A 25,887-nucleotide genomic window follows, 5' to 3' on the forward strand; every position below is an offset into this window, starting at 1 on the left:
TGCCAGTCGCTTTGCAACCATAGTTACTTTTTGAGCTCTCAGGCCAGAAACACTGCTTCACGCCAATTAAAACATAACACGCCAGCAGTTTCATAAACATGTCCTTCCTTGACGCACGTGTAAAAGACGGTATGACTGACCGTAAATCATTGAGTAAAACCAGACAGTATCGATAAAAGACTTTCAAATTTGGTTCAAACACACTCATTATATATTCATAAAAATATGAGAGGAATTTTTAAAACGGTAAAACTCACTTTCCTGAAGCTCAAAACACTCCCGTTTTCGCCAGCACGTCAATTTGCTCAGCACCACACGACAACAACAACACAAACTTTGCCGAACATACTTTCGTTTAACAATTGGCGAAAATCCGAAAATTACCGAAGGATTCATGGTCGGCACTCTTCGGAAAAGAGAGGCGAGAGCAACCTGAGGCGAGGCGAACATGGATGGGTACGTAACCGCTTCACGCCTTAAACAATACCCGTTGCCACTCTATCTATCTTTCTCTATGGCCTACCGTTAAAGTTTAACAATTTAAAACTGAAGTCGATCAAAACCAATCGATTGATAATACTGATCGAAAATAACATAAATGCAATATTATTACAAACAGAAAAGTATGGTGAAAGACAGAGGTAGTCGAAGTCATAAACATTAACGTACATCATCTCATTTACATTTCTTCGATATGTTGCAACAGATAGGATAGAATTTACTTTTTGTTACAAGAAAATCATGCTAAGGGTGAGAAGCTTAATTGAAAGTGATGTCGATTTTAGGTCATTTAGGCCTAAATTGATACTTACAAGTATTGAAATATATACGAATCACGTTTCTGTTGGTATCATACATTTCACAATCGGTGGCTTACATGCACGATGAGTACCGATCTCCAAGACATTGATGTGTTATTGGTCAGCCGCTCGACACACGCGTAGCGGAGTTACAGTGACAACGCGTGACGTCACACAGGATTCGAGAACGAATCCCATTCTGAGAAGTGGCCGACATGGAACGTAAAACACCGCAGGTGTTACCGTGCCATCGATGACAGAACATCGCAATTATTATAATGCCTGTCGGACAAAGTCCAGCCGCTGAAAGCATCTACGGAAGCGAGTATAAAGCAGGTTTTCGTCTGCCACCCGTAAAATTCCATCACCAACTGCCCTCCCTGACTCTAAAAGACGAACCCAAGCTACAGCCACGACAGTTTCCGATCGAGCCCATCGGACCACATCGCAGACTGAAGAAAGAGTTCGAATGTGGTGGGCCGGGTCTCGGACTAGGAACAAAGAAACTGCCAACAATAAAGTAAGTCATTTACTTCCATTCTTTATCCGCCTAAAGTTCTAGCGAATGCTGCATCGTTAGTGCACTTTCAAGTTGTTGCCAGAAAGAGACGGGATCTCTTGCAACAATTTGCCAATGATCCTGCCAATCTCGACAGACGAAAGTTATTTTCATGATATATTGTCATGATAATCAGTACATCTAATATCTTTTAATTGTGTTTCTCTTACGAGTATCTGTAAGAGTTGTAAATGAAGCTTTCTTTGATAAACTGGGAGCATGGAACAGAGGGAATAAATATAATGAACGAGCCACAGCCTCTGCAACCCGTGAATGCAACCTACGTATAGTACCTGCAGTAACATCACATGATCATGATAATACCAATTGCCAAAAATGTATGTAGCCGCAGTAAGCGCGTTTCAACAAACAACAACAACAACAACAACAACAACAACAATAACAACAACAACGAAACTGCGATAAGGTGTCGCAATTATGATTGTTAAATTTCATCACTGAAAAAAAAAATTTAGAAAAGAAACTTCCTATTTGCATCGTTTTTTTTTTATTCTCCATTTCTTATCCGCGAACAACAGTCGGCCCGTACCCTGCTGGGCCACTGTCTGGTACACCTGTGCGTGTCCTGTCAGAACTTAAGCCGCGTGGTCGATACTCAAGAAAGTTTCCTTGGGTCCAGTCCGAATATTCTGTGGGATTTTTCTCTGAACAAACACCATTTCAATAGACAACGACATGTTTACATAGACCACCGTTCTTAGTTTGTTTCCGCTATTGATCACACACCGTCTTATGCGAAAAATAGAAATCGACGGCCGCGCAGTCTGTTCAGGTTCGATCGTCTGACAACAGTAAAGGCAGGATTACCACAACACAAACATTCACAAATAAAATTTATCCCAATCTAGGGATACCAATCTAGGGATAAAAGCATAAACGTTGTATTAGTTTAGTGGCTTGGCATTTTTGTGAAACTTGAAACTCTTGCTTTTACAGGCATCGAATAAATGTTAGGCATTGGAATAAATATGTAAATTGACGATCGACGCATAATCCCTTTGTGCGACTGCTTAAGGTATCGCAGTTCTCAATGCCCAGTTCTCGCATCAGTGCCAACGTGATTTTAGTCTTTTGTCCTCCTTTGAAAGTTGCGTCAAGTTAATCAATTTGTTTAGAGATAAAGCTTATAATAAACATGCCTCTTTAAATTGTACTTAAGCTCAAATTATATTCTCTTTAAATATTTAAAAACTTGTTCGTTCTCTGTATTCTCTGTCATAGTGTTCACAGACCAGTATTGATCGAAACCTTACTTCAAATAGTTTAGTCTGCATGTCAAAGCTCTTTCGTCGTTACAAGGTTGACAAAGAAACCCGGTCGGTGACTTAGAACTGTTATATCGTAATGCATGATCAAGAAATTACCCGGTCTATTTTTTTTGGGTGGGGGGGGGGACGTCATTTTCTATTACATTAAAAACACATATCTGAAATTTATTTGTTGTTGACTGTCATCGGACATATCTAAATAAACAGAGCAATATGCAGCTCCTCTGGCGTTCAAACGATTTAACTCCTTTCTTGAAAGTTTGAACGCCAGAGGAGCTGCATATTGCTCTGTTTTTTTAGATATATTCGACGACAGAAAGGAAAATGTAACAAAGAGCATAAAGACCAATAAGTCGTATTCAAATTTTGTTATTTTTCTTCTCATTTTTATTTTTGTTATCCTTTATTTTTTCTATGTTCCGTACACATCATAGATGTATACACCACGTCTATGCAGCAACCTATTTAGCAGAGTCCCATTTTACAAAATTAATCTGAAGTTACGTCTAACTTTGAAGCAAAGAAAGGACGAATGTTTCACATCTTTCGGATATGGAAGAACGAGACGACGTTTAAATATTCCCGTTTAATATTTAGGAATTTTGACCTAGACCTTTGAGCTACGCGAGAGTTTGCTCAGTTTGCTATTCATTGTGAAAACTCCTTTCGCTACCGGGTTTTGGTGCGTAGGTCCGCAGTGGTCGCTATTCAATACCTCCTTTGGCCGGGACGGAGACGCTATGATGGAAAGGCTAGGTTTACAACCTTCGAGCAAAACTTCAAGACACTCTCTACACTCTTGTCATTGTAAACTCAACCTTTAAGTTACCAGTCGCTGATAAAGGATCCAATGCTTTCCTTTATTTCACAGATTTCTTGATCCCAAACCGATAGTACGGACACCAGCGCCACAGAATATTGTGAACGAACTTCCACCGCCATTGCCGACCGGCAAAGTTAGCATCATTTCTCAGGAAGATTTCAAAATGCGATCCAAGTTGGATAAAAGTAGGATAGAAGAGCTGAGCAGTGCGTTCAAATGGACAACGACAACACGGCAACTGATGAAAGAAGCTACCATGCCGGTCACAAAGGTACAAATATGAATACTGGGATGAAATTTCCGTTTTTGCTTTTCTGCCCTGCGAGTTAATTGAATTGAAAATTATGATTAACACGTTTTGAAATTTATGAAATCTGAAGATATATATATATATATATATATATATATATATATATATATATATATATATATATATATATATATATATATATATATACCCATTGCAGCTCAACAGGTGACGAATATTTCATCCGTGCGCAATTTGTAGTAGACCCCCTCGCCTAAGGGGACATTCTAATAGGGAGGATGTAGACGTACGTACCGCGAATTTTACCCAATTTTCGCCTTATGTCTTGGAAAATGAAAGAAGATGGAATTTCTTAGATGTGACATAAAATTTAGAGAAAGTTTTACCTCCTTGCAGGAGGCAACCGATAGTCTAATCACATGTATTCATTTTGTCCCAGTAAAATTCGGTTACATACGTTTATCGTAGACAGCAATCGAGTTTCACAAGGGTCAGCCAAAAGAGTGCGTTTAATATACTGTATAATGCTAATAACCTACACTGTTAAAAAGAAGCTGGCGCGCCTCCCCTACCTAATGTGGATATTTGCAATTTGCGATGCCTAAATGGCTTTTAATTATCGTCTTCAGATTACACCGCCGCAGACAACGCTGGAGGCGAACGCCGATGTTGTCAAACATCGCCCGATCAGACTGGAATCCGAACCGGCCGATTGGCAAAGAGTGGCGCCTGTATGGGACAAGATACAAACTCGATGCAAGACAGACAGCAAAGAATTGCCGTCGATAAGGAAACCATGTATTAAGAAGTAAGTTTAGTTAAGTGGATTGTTATTAGCGCGAATGTTTCAATACTCACTTTCATTACCCGTTGTCCGTGGCAATTTCACCTCAGAGCTAAACTATACCGTTTTCCGCTGGATGCATTTTAACTTGTCCACATTTACCGGTATATAGTTGACCAGTCTTGTCCGTAGAATCCCAAAAATATTAGCCAGGAAACGTAATATATTATGTCAATATTGCTAAATGATGTCAACATTTACCCGTAGTTGGCCAGCCTTGTCTGTAGAATTCCGAAAATATTAGCCAGGAAACGTAATATATTTTGTCAATATTGCTACATGGGTGTCTGTAGCATGTTCCCATGTCAGCACAGGTTAGTTAGAATTCACCGTGTTCAGCTTTTCCGATACGAAACCTTTGGTACAACCTCGCTGATTTTCATTTCTTATATACGGAGATAGTTCGGGCATGATATTTATAGGGCAGCCTATAATTCATGTAGAGTTAACAAATACCATGATCGTATCTCAATCATTAGGTCCAAATCGAAAGCCAAGGTTATAGATGTTGACAGCGGAATTCAGAGTCTAGTGAAAAATGGACAAATTTCCACACATTAGTAAGTATAATTACTAGTATTTTAACCTCTGCGTAATTCAAAACACATTTGCACATGATGATGCCTATAATCAAAAAGAATTTTAAGCGTCCTTCGACGCAACCCTTCGGTATACATACACTTAACCCTACCTGTAAACTCATTTCATTTTCAGTGTGCGCCCATGTCCTGGATATGCTGGCTTCGTTCCGCGTTCACAGGTAGAAGTACCTCCGCAACAGAATCACACGAATTTACGTACAAGCAGCACTCAGAGAGCCAGTTACAGGTAATAGTGACAAATAGCTTTGCTTTTCGCATGGTGTTCGTAAAAGGCGTACGTTACTCCTCCGTTCCCCGGTGAACTCTTAGAAACTTGCTTGCCTCGGGCAGCTCACACTGTGTGAAGCCAATCTGACCTGCTTCAAACGTGAAAAACTGCTTCCCAAGACTCATCTGCACATTAAAATACTGTTAAGTTCCTCAGACATAGAAAAAAATGCGTTATTTTTAATCTAAGGTCTTCCTGATGTCACGGGATCCAAAATAACTTTTTAAAAGGTTTCTTTTGATCAAGCTTCTTTCAAAACGTCATACTACAAAAAAGACCGTCCTTTTGAAACTGAATTATTGCTTTTTCCCCACGTTAACGTTCGAATTTTCTCTTTTGCCAGGCTGTTTCCGTTGGATATATACGAGACAAGGAAAAAGTTTGCGCATAAAGCACCCTTTTCTCGCACCGTCACTCTGACCTACCCATTCAATCCCTTCAACAAAGTCGAATGTAGGAAGTTTTTCGACAACGGTATCGATAGACCGTGGTGAAAAAGGATATACAACTTAAAGGTTTTACGTTTATTTCGTCAAAAGTGTCATATGAATATATCATGATGAATTGTAATTTGACATTTCGATATATCTAAAAATAAAATAGATTAAGCGTTTCAAGTTTCAAACACTTTTCAGTTTTTTCTTCAGAGACACTTTTCTTCTGATATGTTTAAAACGGAGTGAAGTATCGTTGCTGCAGTCAGAAATGATGAACGCTCGTTCCTTCCCCGGCTCGACTCGTTGACTGCTATTAAATGCCCTGGCAGGGTCAATCGTGATGTTGAACTTGCAACTCGTCAATGTTGCTTCAGATTAGAAAACATCCCTGCTGCTGCAGCGTCTACGGCTTATTATGTTCATGGTTGACATCGACAGACTCTTTTAACGTTCAGGTAGACAACTAAAAATGTCGGCAACGAAGCAGCGTCACTTATCAAAATGTCAGTGGTGGAGAAATCAAACGATTCATCGCAAATCAGGGGCGAAAAAACACAAAATCACAGTGTTTTGTACTTTGAACATGTGTTTTAATACCCCGTATTTCTCTATGCTTCATTACCATTCCACTTCTGCGTTTCGGGGATTTGAAAATCAGTTTTGAATAGCTGTTTTTTTGGTTTATGTTGAAAATGGTCCTGTCCCATACCCATGTCACATATGGAATATGAATTCATAGTAGTAGTATACCAATAGTGTGACGTCATTCTATACGGATAACAAACAATATCCTTGGTGGCATTTGTATATTTGTTGTTGATGAGTTCTTCAGGTTCCCGTGCTTTTAGGATGGAAAATCTTTGACGTCACTTTTTTCAAACAAGTGGGGATTTGTCGTATCTGATCTCCTCGTAACGTTACGTGTTATGGTGAATCGCGACACATGGGCATAGGGCGTGGTATCATGGAAAAGCGTTACGTACGATGAGTCCATTAAACTCGAAAGCTAAGCCCCCTTGCTTGGATTTGTCGCTCGTCTGGTATTATCGTGTTACGTTTTGCCTCTCATAATGACTGAGTCAGTTCACTTTCGTCTTTTTTCTCGATACTGTCAAAATCTTATGACCACTTCTTGGCACATACGTGTTTTTCATGTACGCATCTCAAAGTCGCTGGACACTAATTACATTTCACATACACATTTCTTGTATCACATCACGCTTCTCTTGCATGAATGAGAGAAAAGCATGAGAAAATTATATGAATATAATAATAATAATAATAATAATAATAATAATAATAATAATAATAATAATAACAACAACAATTATTATTATTATTATTATTATTATTATTATTATTATTTTTTTTTTTTTTTTTTTTATTTTTATTTTTATTTTTATAAGCAAGTGATTGTAGAGTGTTCCTATGCTTGTAATATACGTCAGGCAGACTTGCTAAAAAGACCTCGTGAATTTTAGAATGAGTCTTTAATGAAAACATAATGTATTTTATTCTATTCTTCCCCGCCGTGATTGCAGTAAAAGGCTTGAGTGAGCAATGTTCAGCAAATACACGAGTTTTGGTCCGCAAGCATGTAAATAATTGATCATGCAAGCGATTTTTGAAGACACCGTTGTTTAGGACGTCCTCCGAAATATATCGAAGACCAAGTCAATGTCAATTGTGGAGTTTTATCTATAATATAAATTATCAAAGCTTCGACTACGACAATATACATGAACAGTAAAATATCCAGTCAAATCTGTTATAGATTGCCGTATGACAGAGTGTAATCTTGTATCATTGGCTTGGTCCTAAATCTCCAAACTCGAATCGGAGACTTTAAAAACGAGGATATTCGCATTCTTTTCATTCTATGAAACAACCAGCTCTGTTGGCGGTATACGCAACCGTCCGCGTGTTCAAAGTATTCACGTCACACGTAATGGTCCTCCAAGAAAAAAATGTCAAAAGGTAATTAATTGTTATCCGTCTTGCTGAGTTTCTTCATCCAGAATTGTACTATGAAGAAATCGATGATTTCCAAGAATGTTACCATGCTTGCTCCAAAAAATAGGCCAAGAGATCCTCCGATGTCACCTTTAAAAACATACATTATGAATAGCTACATGTGTACATTTCGTCTCAATTGCTGTACTGAAACTCTAAATCTTCAATCATACCATAAGACAAACTAGTTATTTTTGCCACTAATATAATGTTTTAAAAGGCAGACACATGTGGGTTTACTCCGTAAAATGGCATCGAGAAAGCTAACTATACCGGGTCATTCTGACATCGAGAGAGTTATCCATATATACTTCTCCATTCTGACAACCTATCTTTGTGTTTTCCAGGTATAATTACAATTTTTCTTTAAATCAAATTTTACGGATAGATAAGACAAAACCCGATATATAAACAATCTCGCATGACATATGAATGCTATTACGTTGAGGTGGTCCAGGAGAGCGTTTAATTATATATTTATATTATTCCGCACAATTTGACACTCACTTTATGCTGCGGTTTCGCCATTGCATATGTGTGATACTCAGTACCTGATAACATTTTGTTGAATTTTAGTTCTTAATTCAAGCAGTCTATTCCATCAGCGTATCTTGTAGCTCACGTCATAACTACATTTTCGATGTCTGCAGCTGCTAAACTTTCTTTTACAGGATGCGTGGGGGGGGGGGGGGGTTGAGGTAAAACGCCTTTTGTAGTTTTGTTTGCGTTCGCGCGTACTTTAATTATACACGATCTCTGATAAAAGTGACATACGTACAGATAAGGTTGAATGAGTGATATCCTGGCTGCTGTACAATCGTGTTCACTTTCAGGTCTTCGAAGTAAACAGTAACCTTGGACAAGTTTTCCCTGAAGAAAAAATGATTGAAATTGTGTTAATTGAAAAATAAAATATTATTGCTTCGTATTTGAAAGAGAACGGCGGTAGATACTAATGAATAACTAATTGAAGGTGGAGCTGCACGCCAACACAGTTTTTTTCGAATGAATATTTCTCATCTATAAGATGACAAGTAACCACTCTCATATAATAGATTTTCAAAGAGCAGAGAATATCAAGTTCAATGTGGTAGCAATAGTTTACTCGAAGGATGAAGGGTGGTATATTTGGGGTAAAAAAAAACCAATTTTGGTATTAATGATAAAAATTAATTTAAGTCCAAAACTTGACACTATTTTCTGAAATGTAGTATTTTATTTGAAAGAAGAGTATATGTAGAACAAGTCATTGACAATGACATAGTCCCTACTTGTAATAGGAGTATTAGTCTTGATGGGACAGGGAAATGTGGTCATTAAGAAGTATCACTGGAGTGTATATGTTGAGATCTATGGGCCCATAGGTCTATGTCGTTGTTCCCAATTTGAAACATGAGGCATGTCTAAGTTATGGTTCTAAATCGGGAAAAAAGATCAGACCTCTAGCTGTATTGGCCAGCCAAGAAATACATATGCGCATAATCAATGAGGTACAAGATGTGACATCTTAAGGTCTAATATCCTAACAAAATTGAAGCGTATAGAACTTGTGGTTACTGAGTTATGCGTATATATGTATAATCAAGGTCAAAGGTCATCAAGGTCACGTGACATTTTGAAAAAAAAATTGTATTGCTAATTAATCCCCATATGCCAAAAATCAGACCTGTAGCTCTATTCGCTTGCCCAGAATTAGATATGTGCATAATTAATAAGGTAAAGCGTGTGTTGTCATAAGGTCTCCCATCCTACTAAATATAAAGGACATAGCACTTGTGGTTACTTATTTATTGACATAAACGTATATTTTAGGTAAAAGGTTATCGAGGTCACATGACATTTTGTCAAAAAATTTCAATCCTATAGTTATCCCTATATACCAAAAATCAGACATCCAGCTCTATTGGCTTGCTTAGAATTAGATATGTGCATAATTAATGAGGTACAATATGTGGCGTCATAAGGTGTCCCATCATACCAAATATGAAGAGTGTAGCACTTGTGGTTACTGAGTTATGGTCAAATATGTATATTTGAGGTCAAAGGTCATTGAGGTCACGTGACATTTTGTCAACAAATTGTATTGCTAAGTTATCCCTATAGACCAAAAATCAGAGCTCTAGCTCTATTGCCTCGCTCAAAATTAGATATGCACATAATTAATGAGGTACAATATGTGGCGTCATAAGGTGTCCCATCATACCAAATATGAAGGGTGTAGCACTTGTGGTTACTGAGTTATGGACAAATATGTATATTCGAGGTCAAAGGTCATTGAGGTCACGTGACATTTTGTCAAAAAATTGTATTGCTAAGGCCAAAAAAAAAAGAGAAATGTTTCTGGTCAGCGCAAGCGTCACCTGAACAACAGCGCGTCACCCTTTTTTTTCAGGTTTTGTGGCCGGCGGCCGTGGCAAACTACGTACTGATTGCTATGACACCAAACCAAAACGGCTGAAGATAAAGAGAAAATTCTTTAGGGTGCATGATCAGTGACTGCATGAACAGTATATATGTGACTATATTGATAAAACTATCTGACACCTGAAACCGTGTCACCACTCGTCTTCGACTCGTGGTGACACGGTTATTACGTCACTCGTATTTTCTTCGCCAAACGAAGAAAAATTAGTACTAGTAGGGGATAATTATAATATCTAAGTATCGCGTTTGTTCTAAAATTGGAACAATATAAAAAAACGCACAGCATGTAGTTTTTGCATATTGCACCGGGTTCGCCATCTCTCAGTTCAGCCGTTTTGTTGTCACGCATTTCTGTCAGTTTGGAATAGCCGTAAACAAACACTTCTTCAAAGAGTGGTACGTAATATTCTGTGAAGAGGCTGTCTATCAGATACTCGATGACGTCAGATGTAAGATTCTCTGCGGCAAAGATGCCCCGCAGGGTTGCATTCAAGTCTCTCCAAGGATTCGCCGAGAAGTTGATGTACTTTGCCGTGAGCAGGTCTTTGGTTTCGTTGTACACTATCGAGTTAACACTGTCTGTCTTATTTCCTTTGAGCGATGCCAGTGTGTGTAAAAGAACCTCAAAAAACAGATCACTGAATACATCTACGAAAAGCCGGCCCATCAGACTTTCCAGCATGAATGAGTGGAATTCAGCTGAGGGTATGAGTTCAGATATATTCTGGCCATTGGCCTCGATAGTATAGTATGTCTTGATGATGAATCCTTCAATGTTCTCAAACATGTCCGGTGTCTCTTCTGATGAGTGATCCCTGAGATAGATAAATAGGTGCAAATTGTGGCGTCAGTCAAGAGAAGAATCGCTGAATTAATTTGTTGGATTGTAAGAAAGAGTGCATTATTGGAATAAACATAAATTTTCAGCAGAAAAATTAAGTGTGTTCTTTCACTTACAACAAGTAGTATGCCAAAGCTTCATCGCAGGGCCAACTTACAGAGTAAGCTAAGAGGTTGGCGTAAATAGTAGACGGGTAGCTGCTGTAAGACAGTTTGGTCCCATAGACAGTCTGCACGCACGGCTCTTCACAGTGTTTGCAAGGATCGACTTTCAAAGCGAACTCTTCTGAAAGTAAATAATGAACACGATGCGATGGGAACTAATTCGGGAGATTTGGATGTCGTTATTAAAAGTGCCCGGAAATTACAATAAAAACAAGTGTATTGTGAAATAAAGAAAAGCAGATGAGCTTACATTTGCTGATTAAAACAACATTACTTCACTATCCAATTATCCAAAATTAGTTCCAATCGTCGAAAGTCTTTGAGCGCCACAGTCATTATTGTAACCTTATAGAATATACCTAAGTCAATTTTTGTCACATTTGTGCCCAAATTTTGATAAAAAAACTGTGAAATGTTGCGCTCATTTGGTCCAAAATTACCAGAAAAATTGCAGAAAAGTTCATAAAAGTTGGTAAAATGTTGCACTGAAATTTTGGTGGGAAAAATACAGCACTCAAAGGGTTAATAAACAACGGTCAGAAGTGTAAGAAAGTCAGTGTTGCAAAAAGATCAAGCCGTTGTCAACTTTTGCAGTAATAGTAATACGTGCTTAGTCCAATTTGCCTCATGTATGTAAGATCGAATTATAAAGTGTGAAAACCTACCTGGTGTCTAATAGTAACTAACTACATAATATATATACATATCTATCTATCTGTCTATCTGTCTATCTATCTATCTATCTATCTATCTATATATATATATCTATCTATCTATCTATCTATCTATATATATATATATATATATATATATATATATATATATATATATATATATATATACAAGTACAAGGTAATAACAGCTGTTACTTACGTTTTATGCATCCTGAAATCATCAGACAGAAGTGAAAGGGTGTTTAGCTCGAAACTATCATTTATATGGTTGGGGAAATAAATGAGAGCGTAGGGCTAAAAATCCTTTCAGTACTGTCTGATGATTGCAGGATGCATAAAATTTAAGTAACATATATTATTAATATTATTACTTTGTACTTGAAGTAATTGGTATTATTATTTATACTTCAAGGTATTATAACATATTATTGCTAAACTACTTCAAAAGAAGTCTCGTGTTTCTATCTTTTCCTCTGTTTGTAGATAAGGGAGCCTTCAGTACTTACAGGGGGTGGGCCGGGGGAAATGTGGGGAGGGTCACATTTTAGACAGGAGGATAGGGGGAAGGTCACATTTTACGGTACCAGTGTGCGCGGAATTCCCCCTGCCCATCCCCTGTAATCACTGAAGGCTCCCTAACGACTTTCTAATCGCGATCCTTAGCGCGAATAGATTTAGACCTATTTTCACTGTTACGTTAAATGACGATGATGATGTGGACGTGATTGAAGATGGCTGCATAAGATAACAATGACAAGATAGTGTGGCATGACTCATCCTCACATTTACGGAAACGCCAAGCAATTTCGGAAAGATACTTCAAACGTCACCCATACTCATAAAAGCGCTGACAGAAACTGCTAAAGACCACGAGAAATTTTCTTTGAGAGGCATCATTCATTTAGCCTTAATACCAGCGTGGTCCTGGACAACACTTCTTTAGCTTAGTTCAGCTTAGTTCCTAATTCGTTGCTTTATTTGTTAGTCCACGGACTTACCACATCCATGGTTGGACTCATCTTGGTGTCTCATCCTTAGTATTAAAGTGCCAAGCTTAACCTTACGTCTTGGTCACTGACTGATTGTATACCTACATATATCCAGCTCAAGTGCCCGATACTCCTTTCTAAGTCAAGCAAGTCCTAATCCTGTTCAGAAATTCCTCTGTCATTGATTTTTTCAAGCATTTCTGAGAAATCCTACTCGGATACGAAAATAAAAGAAGACGCATCTACCCCTGAAGTGCATAATTATGGTTACATTAGCCTTTCAACGTCTTTTATCATATAGGTATATCAATTAAAAAAAGGTTTTAATTAATTAAAAATATTTATTTTGCTGTCACAAAAATCGATCAAGTAGTGTTAGTGAGCAGTATGCTTACCCATTTTGCTGAAGTAGCAGCTCTGTAGCATGTATGGGGAACAGTATGTTGCATTTCCTGTAATGAAGAGACAGACACTATACCAACTTATTTCCATCTAGGTATGTTTCAGTCGTATTGGGCTGTGATTTTTTACCTGACTCACTCAGCCTCGAGTTCAAACATGGCGAAGTTCATTTGCATTGTATCGATCAACGTTCGGGTTTTAATGTGGACGATACATCCTGTTTAATATAACTGTAGGGTGCACGTCTGTCAAACGATAACGAAACTTAAAACTGGAAAAATGATCAACCATTTTACTCATGTGTGGTGACAAACATTTTGAATGAATTCGACACAATGTTTTCAAAAATAAACGGAGGGATAGGTAAACATTTATCGCCAAAGTCCCAAAAACCTAACCTTTTACTTTGACAAGTAGCTGAAGTAATCCTACAAGGGGAATTTAGTATACCTGGCATGTAGAAATATCTGCATCCACACTGTTCGACAGCATAGTCAGTCTCACACTCCATCCAACACTTCGACAAAGAGTATGCACCATCGAAGTACTTCAAATTGTTTTCAACGTCTTCAACGCAGTTACCGTAAGGCGAACCAAGATTTGAAATCTTTGAAACGAAAGGAACTTACAAATGTTGGCCATTTCTAATATCAATGTAATGATATTGTTACCGTTTCCTTGTGTGGTATATGAACTCAGTAATTTTCTTTCTTTTTCAGTAGGGGCCAACATTATAAAAGTATAGGTTGTGGTGATGATAATTATAATGTTGATGATGATCATTATCGTCATCCTCATTATCGTCATCTTTGACCAATTTTCTTCTGGTAATATTCATTCATAAAATAGAATGTCAAAAGCGAAATTCTTGCATGAAAGCATTTGATTGCCATTTTTCAATAACATCACAAGAAAATAATTCATAGTGACCGTCTTTTAAAACTTGTATGACAAGTTTTCATCATTTAATAATATGGCAGCCTTTCAACCCCCACTGATGATCAACCGTTGTTGAGACCGTGACGGGTGCTCTGTCGTTTTGACGTGCAGTTTATCGACAGAGCACACCATTTGTCCATATTAATAACCAAAACTAGTACAAACATGTTGGCAGTAAAAAAACCAAAATCACTAATAGTTTGTATTGTGAATCAATAGTTTTTTAATCGCAGTTATTACCATAATATTCTTTAGGCTTTTCAGTTTTAAGCAATTTGTGTCGTCAATGCATTATTGCTGATCATAAGTTTACACAAAAGTTGCAAGCGTCTATCACAGAAAGGAACAATTATCCAATAAAAATCGATGTTGCTATTTGTGCTGGAACATTATTAAACGATATAAAGGCACTCGCAAGTCTTGTCATGTATTAACATCGTAAATTTCGGAGTACTGCCATAATCACCTGATAAAAACCATTAAACATTACTTTGTATAAAATCGCATTTTTGATAAATTAGTATGTTGCTATTCAGAGCAAAATCTGTAAATACACATGTTATTTCTGAAGAAAGGTAACGTTATCATAGCCATGGCCTCTCTGTGGAGTGCTTGTCCCTGTTGTATTGTAATTAAATACTGGCGAACAAGACTGACTGGACGGGGTTAACATACAATTGTCTTAAGATTTGGAACAAGCAAAATTCCGCTAAAATTCATTATGTCTTGATTTGATATAAATGAATGTTCATTAACTTGACACTAGTATCTGTATATGACAAATTTGGCAATATGCGACAGAAGTTCTGATTACTGGACAGGTTAAGGCTGCATAATTAGTGATAATCTGCATAATTGGTGATTTTTAAAAAAAAGAGTTCTGTTTCCAGAGAGACTGCGCCAAATTTGATGAAACTTAGTACAGATGTTTGTCACATAGGGTCCTATGAGCACAAAGTCATATGGCAATTTAGGGTCAATTGACTACTAATTTGCATATTTAATGAATGTTTATAATTCTGGTAGTATGTCAAGAAACACTGACTCAAACTCGATGAAACTTAGTACAGTTTTTGATCTCTGACTGCTGTAATAATGTGCAAAGACATTTTACGGTACAATTTCAATAAATTGCTAATTTGCATCATTGATGAATTTTCGTAATTAAGGTGATATGTCTAGAAATACAACAGCATATTTGATAACACTTTGTACAGATGTTGATTAACTAGAGCTGTAATTGTAGTAGTATCTTGTAAATTGATTGCTAATTTGCATATTTAATGGATTTTTGTATTAACGGTGAATATCCAGAAGCACTGCATCAAATTTTATGAATCTTGGTATAGATGATTATCTTACAGTGTTATAGTAGCATGCACAAACATTTAGCAACATCTTATCAATTTAATACTAATTGTCATAATTAATGACCTTTCATAATTAGGGTGGCAGGCCACATTGTCTTTACGTTTTCACCACCATGGTTTTGACTAACTCCATTGTTTTCTGTAGTAAAGTTGAACCTCTACAATGGGAAAGAAAGGAAAGATTAGCAGACTTTTGATATTTCGAGAGCCAGTACATGGTATACCTAATTCTGTCCAACTTAGTAAAAGGACATAACCCTATGCCTCCATACTAATGTCTTCTTGTTTACAAATCAATCCAACATGGACACCAGTCACATATGGGTCTTTGGTACCCTAATTGCTTTTTACGGGGATCATATTAATTTCAATTTAGTTACTTCAAGTGACATATTCCCAAATACGTGATTATGAAAAAAAAGATAGTGTAAAGGTCTAGTTTCGAAAACCATTACAGATAAGTTTAACAATAGCACGTTCGAGAGGCTTACTACTTTATAAGTGAAAAGGAAGTATTTACCTTTAAAAAAGAAAGTCTTAGTGCTTATCTTCTTACTAAAATGAAGTGCACAGACTAAAGACGAATGCCGTTTTAAAAGCACAACTTTGATTGGCCTATTTATGGTGAACTGACATAAATACGATGGGCAGTTAATTGTAAGGGCACTCGGTCAATAGAGGACGCAGATTCTTATAGTTTGGTGATAGATGTTGCATCTATATAAAGGTGATAATTGTTTAGAATACTGCTGCATATATATGTACGGCATACTACTATTGAGGGGCTGTATCATCAGCGAAAACGTATTTGACTCAGTCAAGGATCATTTGGTTATGTTGCACATGATGTATCTTCAGAACCTCACTTGCGAGGAGAGTTGATATTTTGAAAAAAAATATATAAATCTGAGTACAAGTTATGTGCTCGGGCTCTAAAATGTGACAAGCTTTACGGGAATCGTTTGGGGCGGGAACTGTAAAATTCCCAGTTACTTGCGAATTAAAGAGCAAATTAACGCTTTTAGTAGAGATCAAAATCTATTCACGATTATAGAGCGAGGAAAACACGTTGATATTATTAATTTGTTAGAATATACACCCGAAGAAAATTATCTTGCTCAAGGATGAATAGCCCCTGAATCTCCTAATGCCAATAATAATCTTATTATTTCGAGTTTCAAAGTATCGAATATAATCATTTAGTTACCTTTAAGCACAACTCAGACGGAAGCTTCTTTTCATATACCATTCACATAAACAAAACTGACTAGTAAGCAACTTATTCCATGTTCATTTCATTTGCATGAATGAGGCAAGCAATACAAACGGGCTATTTGGATATGTATCAGAAAGGGCGTTTTCACGATGTTTTCAAGTATCAACTATTTAATGCTCCGGCAATTTTGGTTTTTGACACATCTAATCAAGCCTATATATATATATATATATATATATATATATATATATATATATATATATATATATATATATATATATATATATATATATATATATATATAAGTCTTGTTTGCGGATTTTTTAATCTTTCTGTCGCCAACCAAATTGTAAGGGCGTCCATTCGTCCAAGCCTTTGTCAACAGAGACTAAATATTCCATCATGATAAAAAGTAAATCCATAAAAATATTTGAAATTTTGAATTGCAACCAATATTTGGAATGAGCAAAAAGCATTACCAATCTAGACTTTAATCCAATTGTCGACGCCGTTCCAGGTGAAAGCGATAGGCCGTAACTGGCGACGTTTGGTATTTCGTCCTGCCCATGAACCATCAGACGAAATCCTACATTTGAGCGAGGAGCTAAATATTGTCTCTCATTGACAAATAAAAGAAGTTGTAAGCCGTATTGCTGGCCTGAAAAGAAAAAGGCATAGTATTCCTCTTACTAGTTTCTCGTTTATTTTGCGGATAATCTAGACTCGTCATCTACAGAGCAAAAGAAGAACGTTGCCATACACACTGTAAAACACAAAGACAAGAACCTTTTCATCCCAATTTGTCACTGCATTAGAATCACATCGCAATGTCGCTTTAATGCTTCTTGTACTACTTAATTAATAGTGAAGCTCTGAAGCTAAAAAACCAAGTGGACATCAGTTTTTTCTAAGAAAAATGACGATTATATTCACGGATGTTTCTCATAGAAACCACTTTATACTCACCTGCGTTTCGAACTTTATGAACGTAGTCCTCATTGTCGGAGTTGAAAGTGTAACATATTCCGTAGTTTGTAACAACTTTCGTGAAATTCTCGGGTCCGCATGGCAAGCCTCCGAATGAGCAGCTGGCATATTCAAAAGGCAAAATCTTTGTAGATAACACTTTTCTCCTCAAGATTTTTAATCTGCTTGAAGTATTGTTCACAAAGATGTTTGAACCACATAAAGTACAGCGATTTGATAAAAGTTGCGGGCAATTTAAATTTCTATAACAGACAGAAGAATACGTACCTGTCCAACATTTGGAATTCGAGTATAACACGTGATTGCAAGATATTTAGTACAAAATTTGCTTTTAAATTGTGAAATGGTTCACTGAACGAAAAATTAAAAATCACCTTCTCAGCATATTCTCTACGGAAGGAGCACTGCCATCAATGAATGTAAATTGATTTTGTCCGTCTCCATAATATTGATCTTCGGGAGTCAAAAAAGTGGCAAACTTTGCTATCTTTTCCCCGTCCACTGTAAACAGTGTATACAGGTAAGGGAATATAAATTCAAACTCAAATACCCCTCCTAGAATCCCCACCAGGTTGTCGTATCTGTTGAAAAAAAATAATGACACATTTAACAGATAAAAAATAACCACGTGTCGAACGGTATACTTCCTTTAAACCGGGTTATCCAGTGCAAACTACTGTATCTGTAATCATTTTCTTATTGTTGTCTACTATACTGAACGGTTTGAGTAATTTGTGGTCAAAATATACCGGTTACTGGAATAAGTATCTAAACATTGGAAATAGCACGAATACAGTATTGAAATTAATTTCAACTGAATTGTCCGGGATGTTCTAAGTCTATAACGGTGTTGTGTGGAGCTCTGTGAGTACTGTGGTCAACAATGTTTGACTCATGATTCACATACAAGTATAGGCTTTTATCGTCCACACGGAAAAGAAAATCTAAACCATGAAGGCAGAAGAGAGTTTCACTTGTACCTACGTAGCTAATATTTCCATACTTACTCGAACATGTTGTTGTTGCATATTGTCACAGCTGGAAATTTAGGCCTGGTGTCGGGCTCTTCAAACTTGATGTTAACGTTGACTGGCCTTTCCGCAAACGACACAATTAGTCTGGTGATTTGATAGAGGAGTCCAGACAATGCGAAAAGAACTATCAGTAACCAAAGCAACCTGCAAATAGACACACGTGAATTCAAGCCTATCCATGGTTAACACTTTAGGAGAGTATGCGCCTCGAAACTAAAATACTTGGACTTTTTATCAAACTTTCCTGAAAAATCGTTCAAGCAGTCTCATTCCTATGGAAGACCGGTCACGACATGTGACATGCGAGTTTTTTTAAACTGCGACCTCAGGGAGTTCTTAAACTGCGACGTGCGAGTTGCAAAACTAATATGGCGTTTGCATACATGTCATTTCGTTCTCCTCCTAACGATGGATTACAGAGGTAGAGACGAGCTTATTTCTGCATATTTCTACAATGGATACACCTTGGGAGAAATAGCGGCCACGTTTGGACTCCGACATGTACGGAAGACCAGTCACGACCTGCGACATATGACCTGCGTCTTTAACTGTGATCTGCGACCTAACCTTAACCCTAACCCCTAACGCTAACTAACCCTAAGTTATGCCGTTACAATTTTTCTGTCCCTTGGCCCTCCAGGGTTGAGAGCGAAGTAAGGCTTTTTACGAGAGAAAACCTAACCCCTAACCCTAACCTCTACCCTAACCCTAACCGCAGATCGCAGTTTTAAAAACTCGCATGTCGCATGTCGTGACCGGTCTTCCATACATTCCAAATCAAATCAGAATTAGGAATCACCGTGCAAATACTAGAGAAACAAATTACCAAACATTTACTAATATTTTGAATTCAAAATGGCCGCTATCCCTATTGAAGTCTTAGGGGAAAAATTTAAATTTTGGATTTTCGGAAAACTAAGACCATATAAACTTTAGTCACTCCAAGAGTTTCAAAATGAGCCCCAACATACGTTAGATCAGAACAATATTTTCAAAATATGCGAGTCTGAATGTGACGGGGTATCTACATGCGTGCCACCTCTAAGATCAACGGTGTTCACAAAACATTAGCCAACTTTTGCGGTATCAAATTGGGACGCTAACCCTGTCAGCCATAAGTATCGCATTTTGCATCATTCACCAAAAACACAACCACCTCATGAAGCAAACTTTTCGCAGAAATCGGCTCCTATTTGAGTGAGGGATGCGGTAAAATGCATTGTCTGATGACAATAGGACACGTAGTGACTCACCCAATGACAGCCTGGTATTGTTTACATGTGCAAAATAAAGCGGGCCTTTGTTGTGTATTCAACTTACGTGTGTCGCAATTATGTGAATTTCGAAAAGTCTTTTTTGACGAATTAAGTCTGTAATATCCATTTGCATTTGGTTCAATCAAAAATTATCACATGGTCGTTCTGCAAATGTATATGTGATACGGAGGTATAAGATCATACAAGTCAGTCACTTTAATTGTCACTTTATTGACAAAAATGCACTGGAAGGAATTTCAATAAAGTCGATTCCATTGATATTAAAACACACATTCAGTATATTTGACATGACTACGATTACAAATAAGTAACAGATTTCATGCCGTCCATACATTCATTGTGGGAATATTTATGCACACATATACAGTAACTGCATTCAATAATAAGTTCAATATTTGAATAGAGTGCAATTAATCTGTCAGCGAAAACGACAGCCAACATATACATTAGGACGTCAAAACACGCTACAGGTGAATACAGCGTTTGCGACAAACTGACAACCGGGATAAATTTTATTTGAAATTTGCTGTTTGAATTACTAGTGTCAGAAAGAAGGTGCAGTTGGAGGGCAGTCAGGAGTAATCTACTGTCGGTTAAAACACACGATTACTCTCCATGCATACAGCCTATGATTTCTCCTAACTTTTATAATTCTAGGTTACATTTCGTTCGGCAAGTTGCAGTGAGGGAAATCAAATATTGAATTCACACAAAGGATAGTTTTTGGCGACTAAACAAAAATGCAAACAAAATACCCAGCAGTGAATCAAAGAGCGACCGACAATAATTGAAATTTATAATTAAAGATACCTTCTTCCAGGTGAAACATTGACGTCACCGATGTATTTCACACCAGAAACGCCCGCTTCTTGTGTGAAAGTTCTGAAAACTCCCGGCCGTTTCATGTCCTCATTTCCGGTTTGATGGTCACTTTGCTCTGCATTACTTGTGGTAGGTTCATCCGGTATTCGCTTTACGTCGGAAAACTCTGCTTCATAACCCAAATTGTCCATCTGAAGAACCGAATTGTTTCCATTCAATCTACTCATATCCGCTATTAACCCGACGTAACCGGGGAGTGTTGTTTCACATAGTGAGGTTTTCGTAATGAATCACAGCTATTGCTTTCGCGCTGCTCCGAACACTGTCACAGCAATGTTACCTAACTTTTCAAGCATTGAGCAACAAAAGACCCGTTTGCGTCATCATCAACATTTCAAAGAGGGTCACGTGACACCTGACAAAACGCTATGGAACTGATTGTACAGGAAGTACCGTTTGAATGTGATCGGATCCCCTGTCCATATATTCCCTTAACTGTTCAGAAGGCTCATGAAGTCAGTCTCGTAAAGCTTAAGTATAGATTGAATGACAGCTAAAGACATTACCCGGCGTGTGGGTTTGAAAGACATGACGGTATTGTCGATTGATGATTGAAATATTTTTATACAAATACAATTTTCTTTTTTTCTGCTCAATTCTGTCAGGCTGTCGAATTTGTCGTGACTGAAGAAAGAAAATTACTTTCGTGACCGAAAGTGTGTCAATGTAGAATCTTCAAAGGTTAGAAAGGGAGCTTTTTGTTGTGGTCGACGTACACAATAACAGGCCAGGTCGAATTAGTAAATTGTCACCATCGAGGTTCCCTCCCATCACAAGCGAAAAAATATTTCCAATTTTAAATTAATTTTTGATGTCCTCCGCATTTATGATCCATAAGTACTAATCTCATTTTCCCTGACGAAAACAATACTTCTGTGGAAAAATAAAGGAAGTTTATCTAGTATATCGGACTTACTGGGAAAAGACTTGTGAATTTAATGGTTTAAGCCATGTATTTATTTTCATAAAGTATCAAAAGGATTCGAGCGGTCGTCAGGAAATTATGCTTTGATACACTTCTCCATTCATATTCATAAAATCCGATGCAGGCATTTCGTGACTCCACAATTATAGTAAAATAATGTTTCTTGTATTTACTTGTTCTTGTTGTCGTATGTAAACAGATCATCAAGTATTTCGTATCTGTGGTGAAATATAGAATTTATGTTAGCTGTATCTATTTTGTATCACATAAATGTTAGCCGGTCGAATCAATCAGGGTAAAGTTGAAGTCTTTTCTGTAATTTCATACAATGTTATGCCTTGAATGTCTATACAGACAAGATTGCATATATAATGGTCATACTTCTAGATGGTAACAGCATACGATGAAATGCATATAATCAACTTGATTCAATTCCAGTCTTTATGAAGTTGTTATGAAATGATCGTATCCGTAGCGTTTCCATGATTTGAAAGTACCTTTGAAAAACCAACACAAATTTTATGATGATGTTTTTTCTCCTAGCATAATACTAATATGTATGTGTGTATACAATATATATATATATATATATATATATATATATTTCTATCTTATATATATATATGTATATATATATATGTATATATATATATTTCTATCTTGTCATATATACACTATCTTGTCTACAAGGCCAGAATTATAACGTTAATTAATAAAAAATGAATAGATCGTGTGAATAATTAAGTTTTCGTAGGCCTGAATTTCTTTTAAACAGTCACACACCTTGCAGCATTACTTGTCCAATGTATGCAGTCTTATTCAAGTTTATGTGAGAATTAACTGTCTGTTCTGCAAAAGAAATTAATAACATTTGTTTGTATAAGTTGACGGGTGCTTGAACTTACTTTCATAAATAGCGATGGTTTCATAGCATTCTCCAGTCATCATGAAGTCGTTCTCTGGGATGAAATATTTTGAATATTTTCCATGGAAGAGATAGTCGACGTAAAGCTGATAACCATGATTGTTTTTGAAAGCGGGAATACATCATTCAGGATGTAATCAGTAGCATTGCCTACGTAGATTATTTGCACAGAAAAGACGCAATTATTCCAGTAAAATAATTAACACCAAGAAACAGTATCAGTCGATCATGTTTTGGAATTGTAGAGATCTTTGGCTGATCAAATCCGATAGGGCGACCTCCCGTCTGCGGCTGTGCGTTTTGGAACCATTGTCAACGGGCCAGTTGCTATACTCAACATATCTAAACATCACTGGGGCATATCCAAAATTTTCAAATAACGGCTGTACCGTAACTGGTGACCGCATCCGAGGCAGCTTCACATGAATGAAGGGACGCAAAAGTTTATTTCGCAAAGTCTTGCAGTGATTAGAAAACTAGTGAAAATATGAACACGCATCAAATGCTGAATTTGCTTCATATTTGCTCGACATTCATTGCCGAAGGAATCAGTTTACCCACTCTGTCAGACTATCATGTTTTAAATACGTTTAAATATTTGCTTATTTAATTAAGCCATGAACCAAAATTCAACGATAATAAAAAAAAAGTTAAATAAAGACATATAATCATCATAATCCGGATAATAGGTTAGAATGTCAGTATAGTGTCCAGTGCGACAATTTTGCGATGAAAGCATACAATTTTGCAAAATATCATTAAAAATGGCTTAGAATGCTATAAAAATTCACAGTATGGGTTTCATTAAGAAATTAAATTTAACTTTAGGTGTATGCTATGTGTTTCCATTTCAGTTATTTAGGGCTAAGCATGTGTTTAAGAAGAACTGGAAGGTGCTTTGATTGCTCAGAAAATGTCACAATTTAGTAACTAAGGTTTAAAAAATGCAATGTCAACCGCTTTGCCACTTGCTTCTGTGACAACCATTTTGAATTTCTAGTCATCAATTTGTTCCAAATCAAATAGGAAATTGCTTGGAATGCCGCGGAAATTTCACACTGTTGGTTTCGTATGTCACTGTGGTCGCTGATTTTATGCCCCTTATTTTTCTGGCAGTCATTAGGGGTTGAATGTATCATTTTTTAGAAACACCACTGAAAAATGCTTTAAATGCTGAAAAATTCTAGAGTTGTAAAAAAAACCGAATGCTGTTTCCATGACAACCGTTTGGGGTTGAGAGTGTTGTTTCCTATACCTTATTGAATTGCCTGGGTTGCTGCAAAAATTTCACAATGTACAGTAGGTGTTAAGTCACAATAAACAAATTTGACATGTTTTATAAGGCCATATCTTTGTATCGATAGTAACCACTTGTTAGGCCGCGTTCAAAAAAAATGGTGAGGGGGGGGGGGGGCTGGAGGAATCGCGATTGAAATCTTATTTTTTTTCAGATCCCCCCTCAATACCCTCAAAAATTTTCAAGTCCCCCCCTCAATACCCTCAAAAATTTTCAAGTCCCCCCCAAAAATTACCATATAGCCGCATATTTATTAGGAATGCACGCAGAGTAAAAAAAAACCATGTAATGTGTCGTTCTGCACGCAAATGTTCAACACTACCTCTTATCAGCAGGTTGTAGAGCCATATACCTAGGGCAAGTTCTTAAATTGATTCATTTTAAATGCATCAGTGAACTTTTTGGATTTCTCAGTCTAAGCCGATTTGAGTTTATCCAACTCTGGCCAGTTCAATGGCACCAGCTGAAAAGCACACAAAATGACAATCATGAGAGAGTATGAAAATTGTGTATTCCTAGCTACGTTTAACCAAATTGTGAAAAAATGAGCACAGTGACCTACCGAATTTTTTTTTTCAAAAGTACAAGACATATACAACTTAGATGCCACTTATAAAATGTTTTACAAAATTGACAATACTGGAAGGTTAAATATTCCATGAAATTAATGTTTTAATCTCAGAAATTTTGGGTGTAATAATGGCAAATTGATAACAAATAAAACATTCCATTTAATCACACATTTTTCCATTTAAATTACAGTCTTTACTGTTCAGAGTTTTACTTTTGTGTTATTGGTACAATGAGATGTGAAAATTTCATTCACTGCATGAACTTGAAATGAATGGTTTTATATATTGATTTTAAGTGATTTTAGAAAACTGGCTTTCATCGGATCAAGTATGGTGACCCCATCTTTTTTTTCTAATATTTGATTGTTCTCATATGCCAGAATTCAAAAATTCATGGTAACTGTTAGTCCCCTAGTCTTCTATGTGTTGCTCTCTGGCTGGATCTTGTGTAGATGTATGTTTCACTGTCAATTGAGTGTCCTATGACCGAAACTCTTCTTAAACTACATCAGAGTCAGAGCTACATGTATCACTGTCACTGCCAGTATGTAGTAGCAGGGCAGTAGTTGTATTAACTTTCCATTTTGACAATATTTTCGTTCAGTTTACACAATTGTGCTCTTGTTCTACTCCCTACAGAATGTTGAGCTATCCAGTATTCATCTTGCCAACACAGCCTACGTGTAACATGCATTTGCATCATTCAATTATCACCAATATTTAGACAAACGGGCTTTGTTGACCAACTGAATATTGTGTTTTTCAGCAGCATGCTGTAGAAAGACACCAAGAAACTGTGTTTGATACATTGCATAGAAATATTGAACAAATTATCAACAGTTATAGCTCCTACCCTATTACAAGGCCAACTTGTTCTATGAAAATTTAATAGCATTCATACATTTTTAGACTTTTTCGAGATTAAAGACATAAAATATGACAAAACAGTTCTAGATTTTGTTTAATTATTACTAACATTAGAACCATTGGACAACATCAAAATGTTGGGAGTCAAAATATTTTCAGGTCCCCCCCCCCCCCTTATAGGCAGAGCAAACTTTCAAGT

At 36.9% G+C, this 25,887-nt stretch overlaps 2 protein-coding genes across 2 annotated transcripts; one reads left to right on the forward strand and one right to left on the reverse strand.

Moving 5' to 3' along the window:
* Positions 1-1,027: 1,027 nt before the first annotated feature.
* On the forward strand, positions 1,028-6,057 carry LOC139148759 (protein SPMIP7-like). Its single transcript, XM_070720218.1, has 6 exons — positions 1,028-1,320; positions 3,520-3,742; positions 4,369-4,547; positions 5,063-5,143; positions 5,298-5,411; positions 5,797-6,057. Exons 1-6 carry the CDS (start codon positions 1,079-1,081, stop codon positions 5,945-5,947), a joined length of 990 nt encoding a protein of 329 aa, XP_070576319.1. The 5' UTR covers positions 1,028-1,078; the 3' UTR covers positions 5,948-6,057.
* A 1,507-nt stretch (positions 6,058-7,564) lies between these two features.
* On the reverse strand, positions 7,565-21,357 carry LOC139148185 (acid-sensing ion channel 1A-like). Its single transcript, XM_070719496.1, has 11 exons — positions 21,031-21,357; positions 18,917-19,087; positions 18,284-18,490; positions 17,889-18,010; positions 17,402-17,580; positions 13,848-14,004; positions 13,391-13,447; positions 11,285-11,453; positions 10,609-11,142; positions 8,682-8,773; positions 7,565-7,993 (listed from the first exon to the last, which is right to left on the reverse strand). Exons 1-11 carry the CDS (start codon positions 21,267-21,269, stop codon positions 7,872-7,874), a joined length of 2,049 nt encoding a protein of 682 aa, XP_070575597.1. The 5' UTR covers positions 21,270-21,357; the 3' UTR covers positions 7,565-7,871.
* Positions 21,358-25,887: the final 4,530 nt, after the last annotated feature.

The sequence above is a fragment of the Ptychodera flava genome, chromosome 13 (assembly GCF_041260155.1).
Source record: "Ptychodera flava strain L36383 chromosome 13, AS_Pfla_20210202, whole genome shotgun sequence".
Classification (NCBI taxonomy): Eukaryota; Metazoa; Hemichordata; class Enteropneusta; family Ptychoderidae; genus Ptychodera; species Ptychodera flava.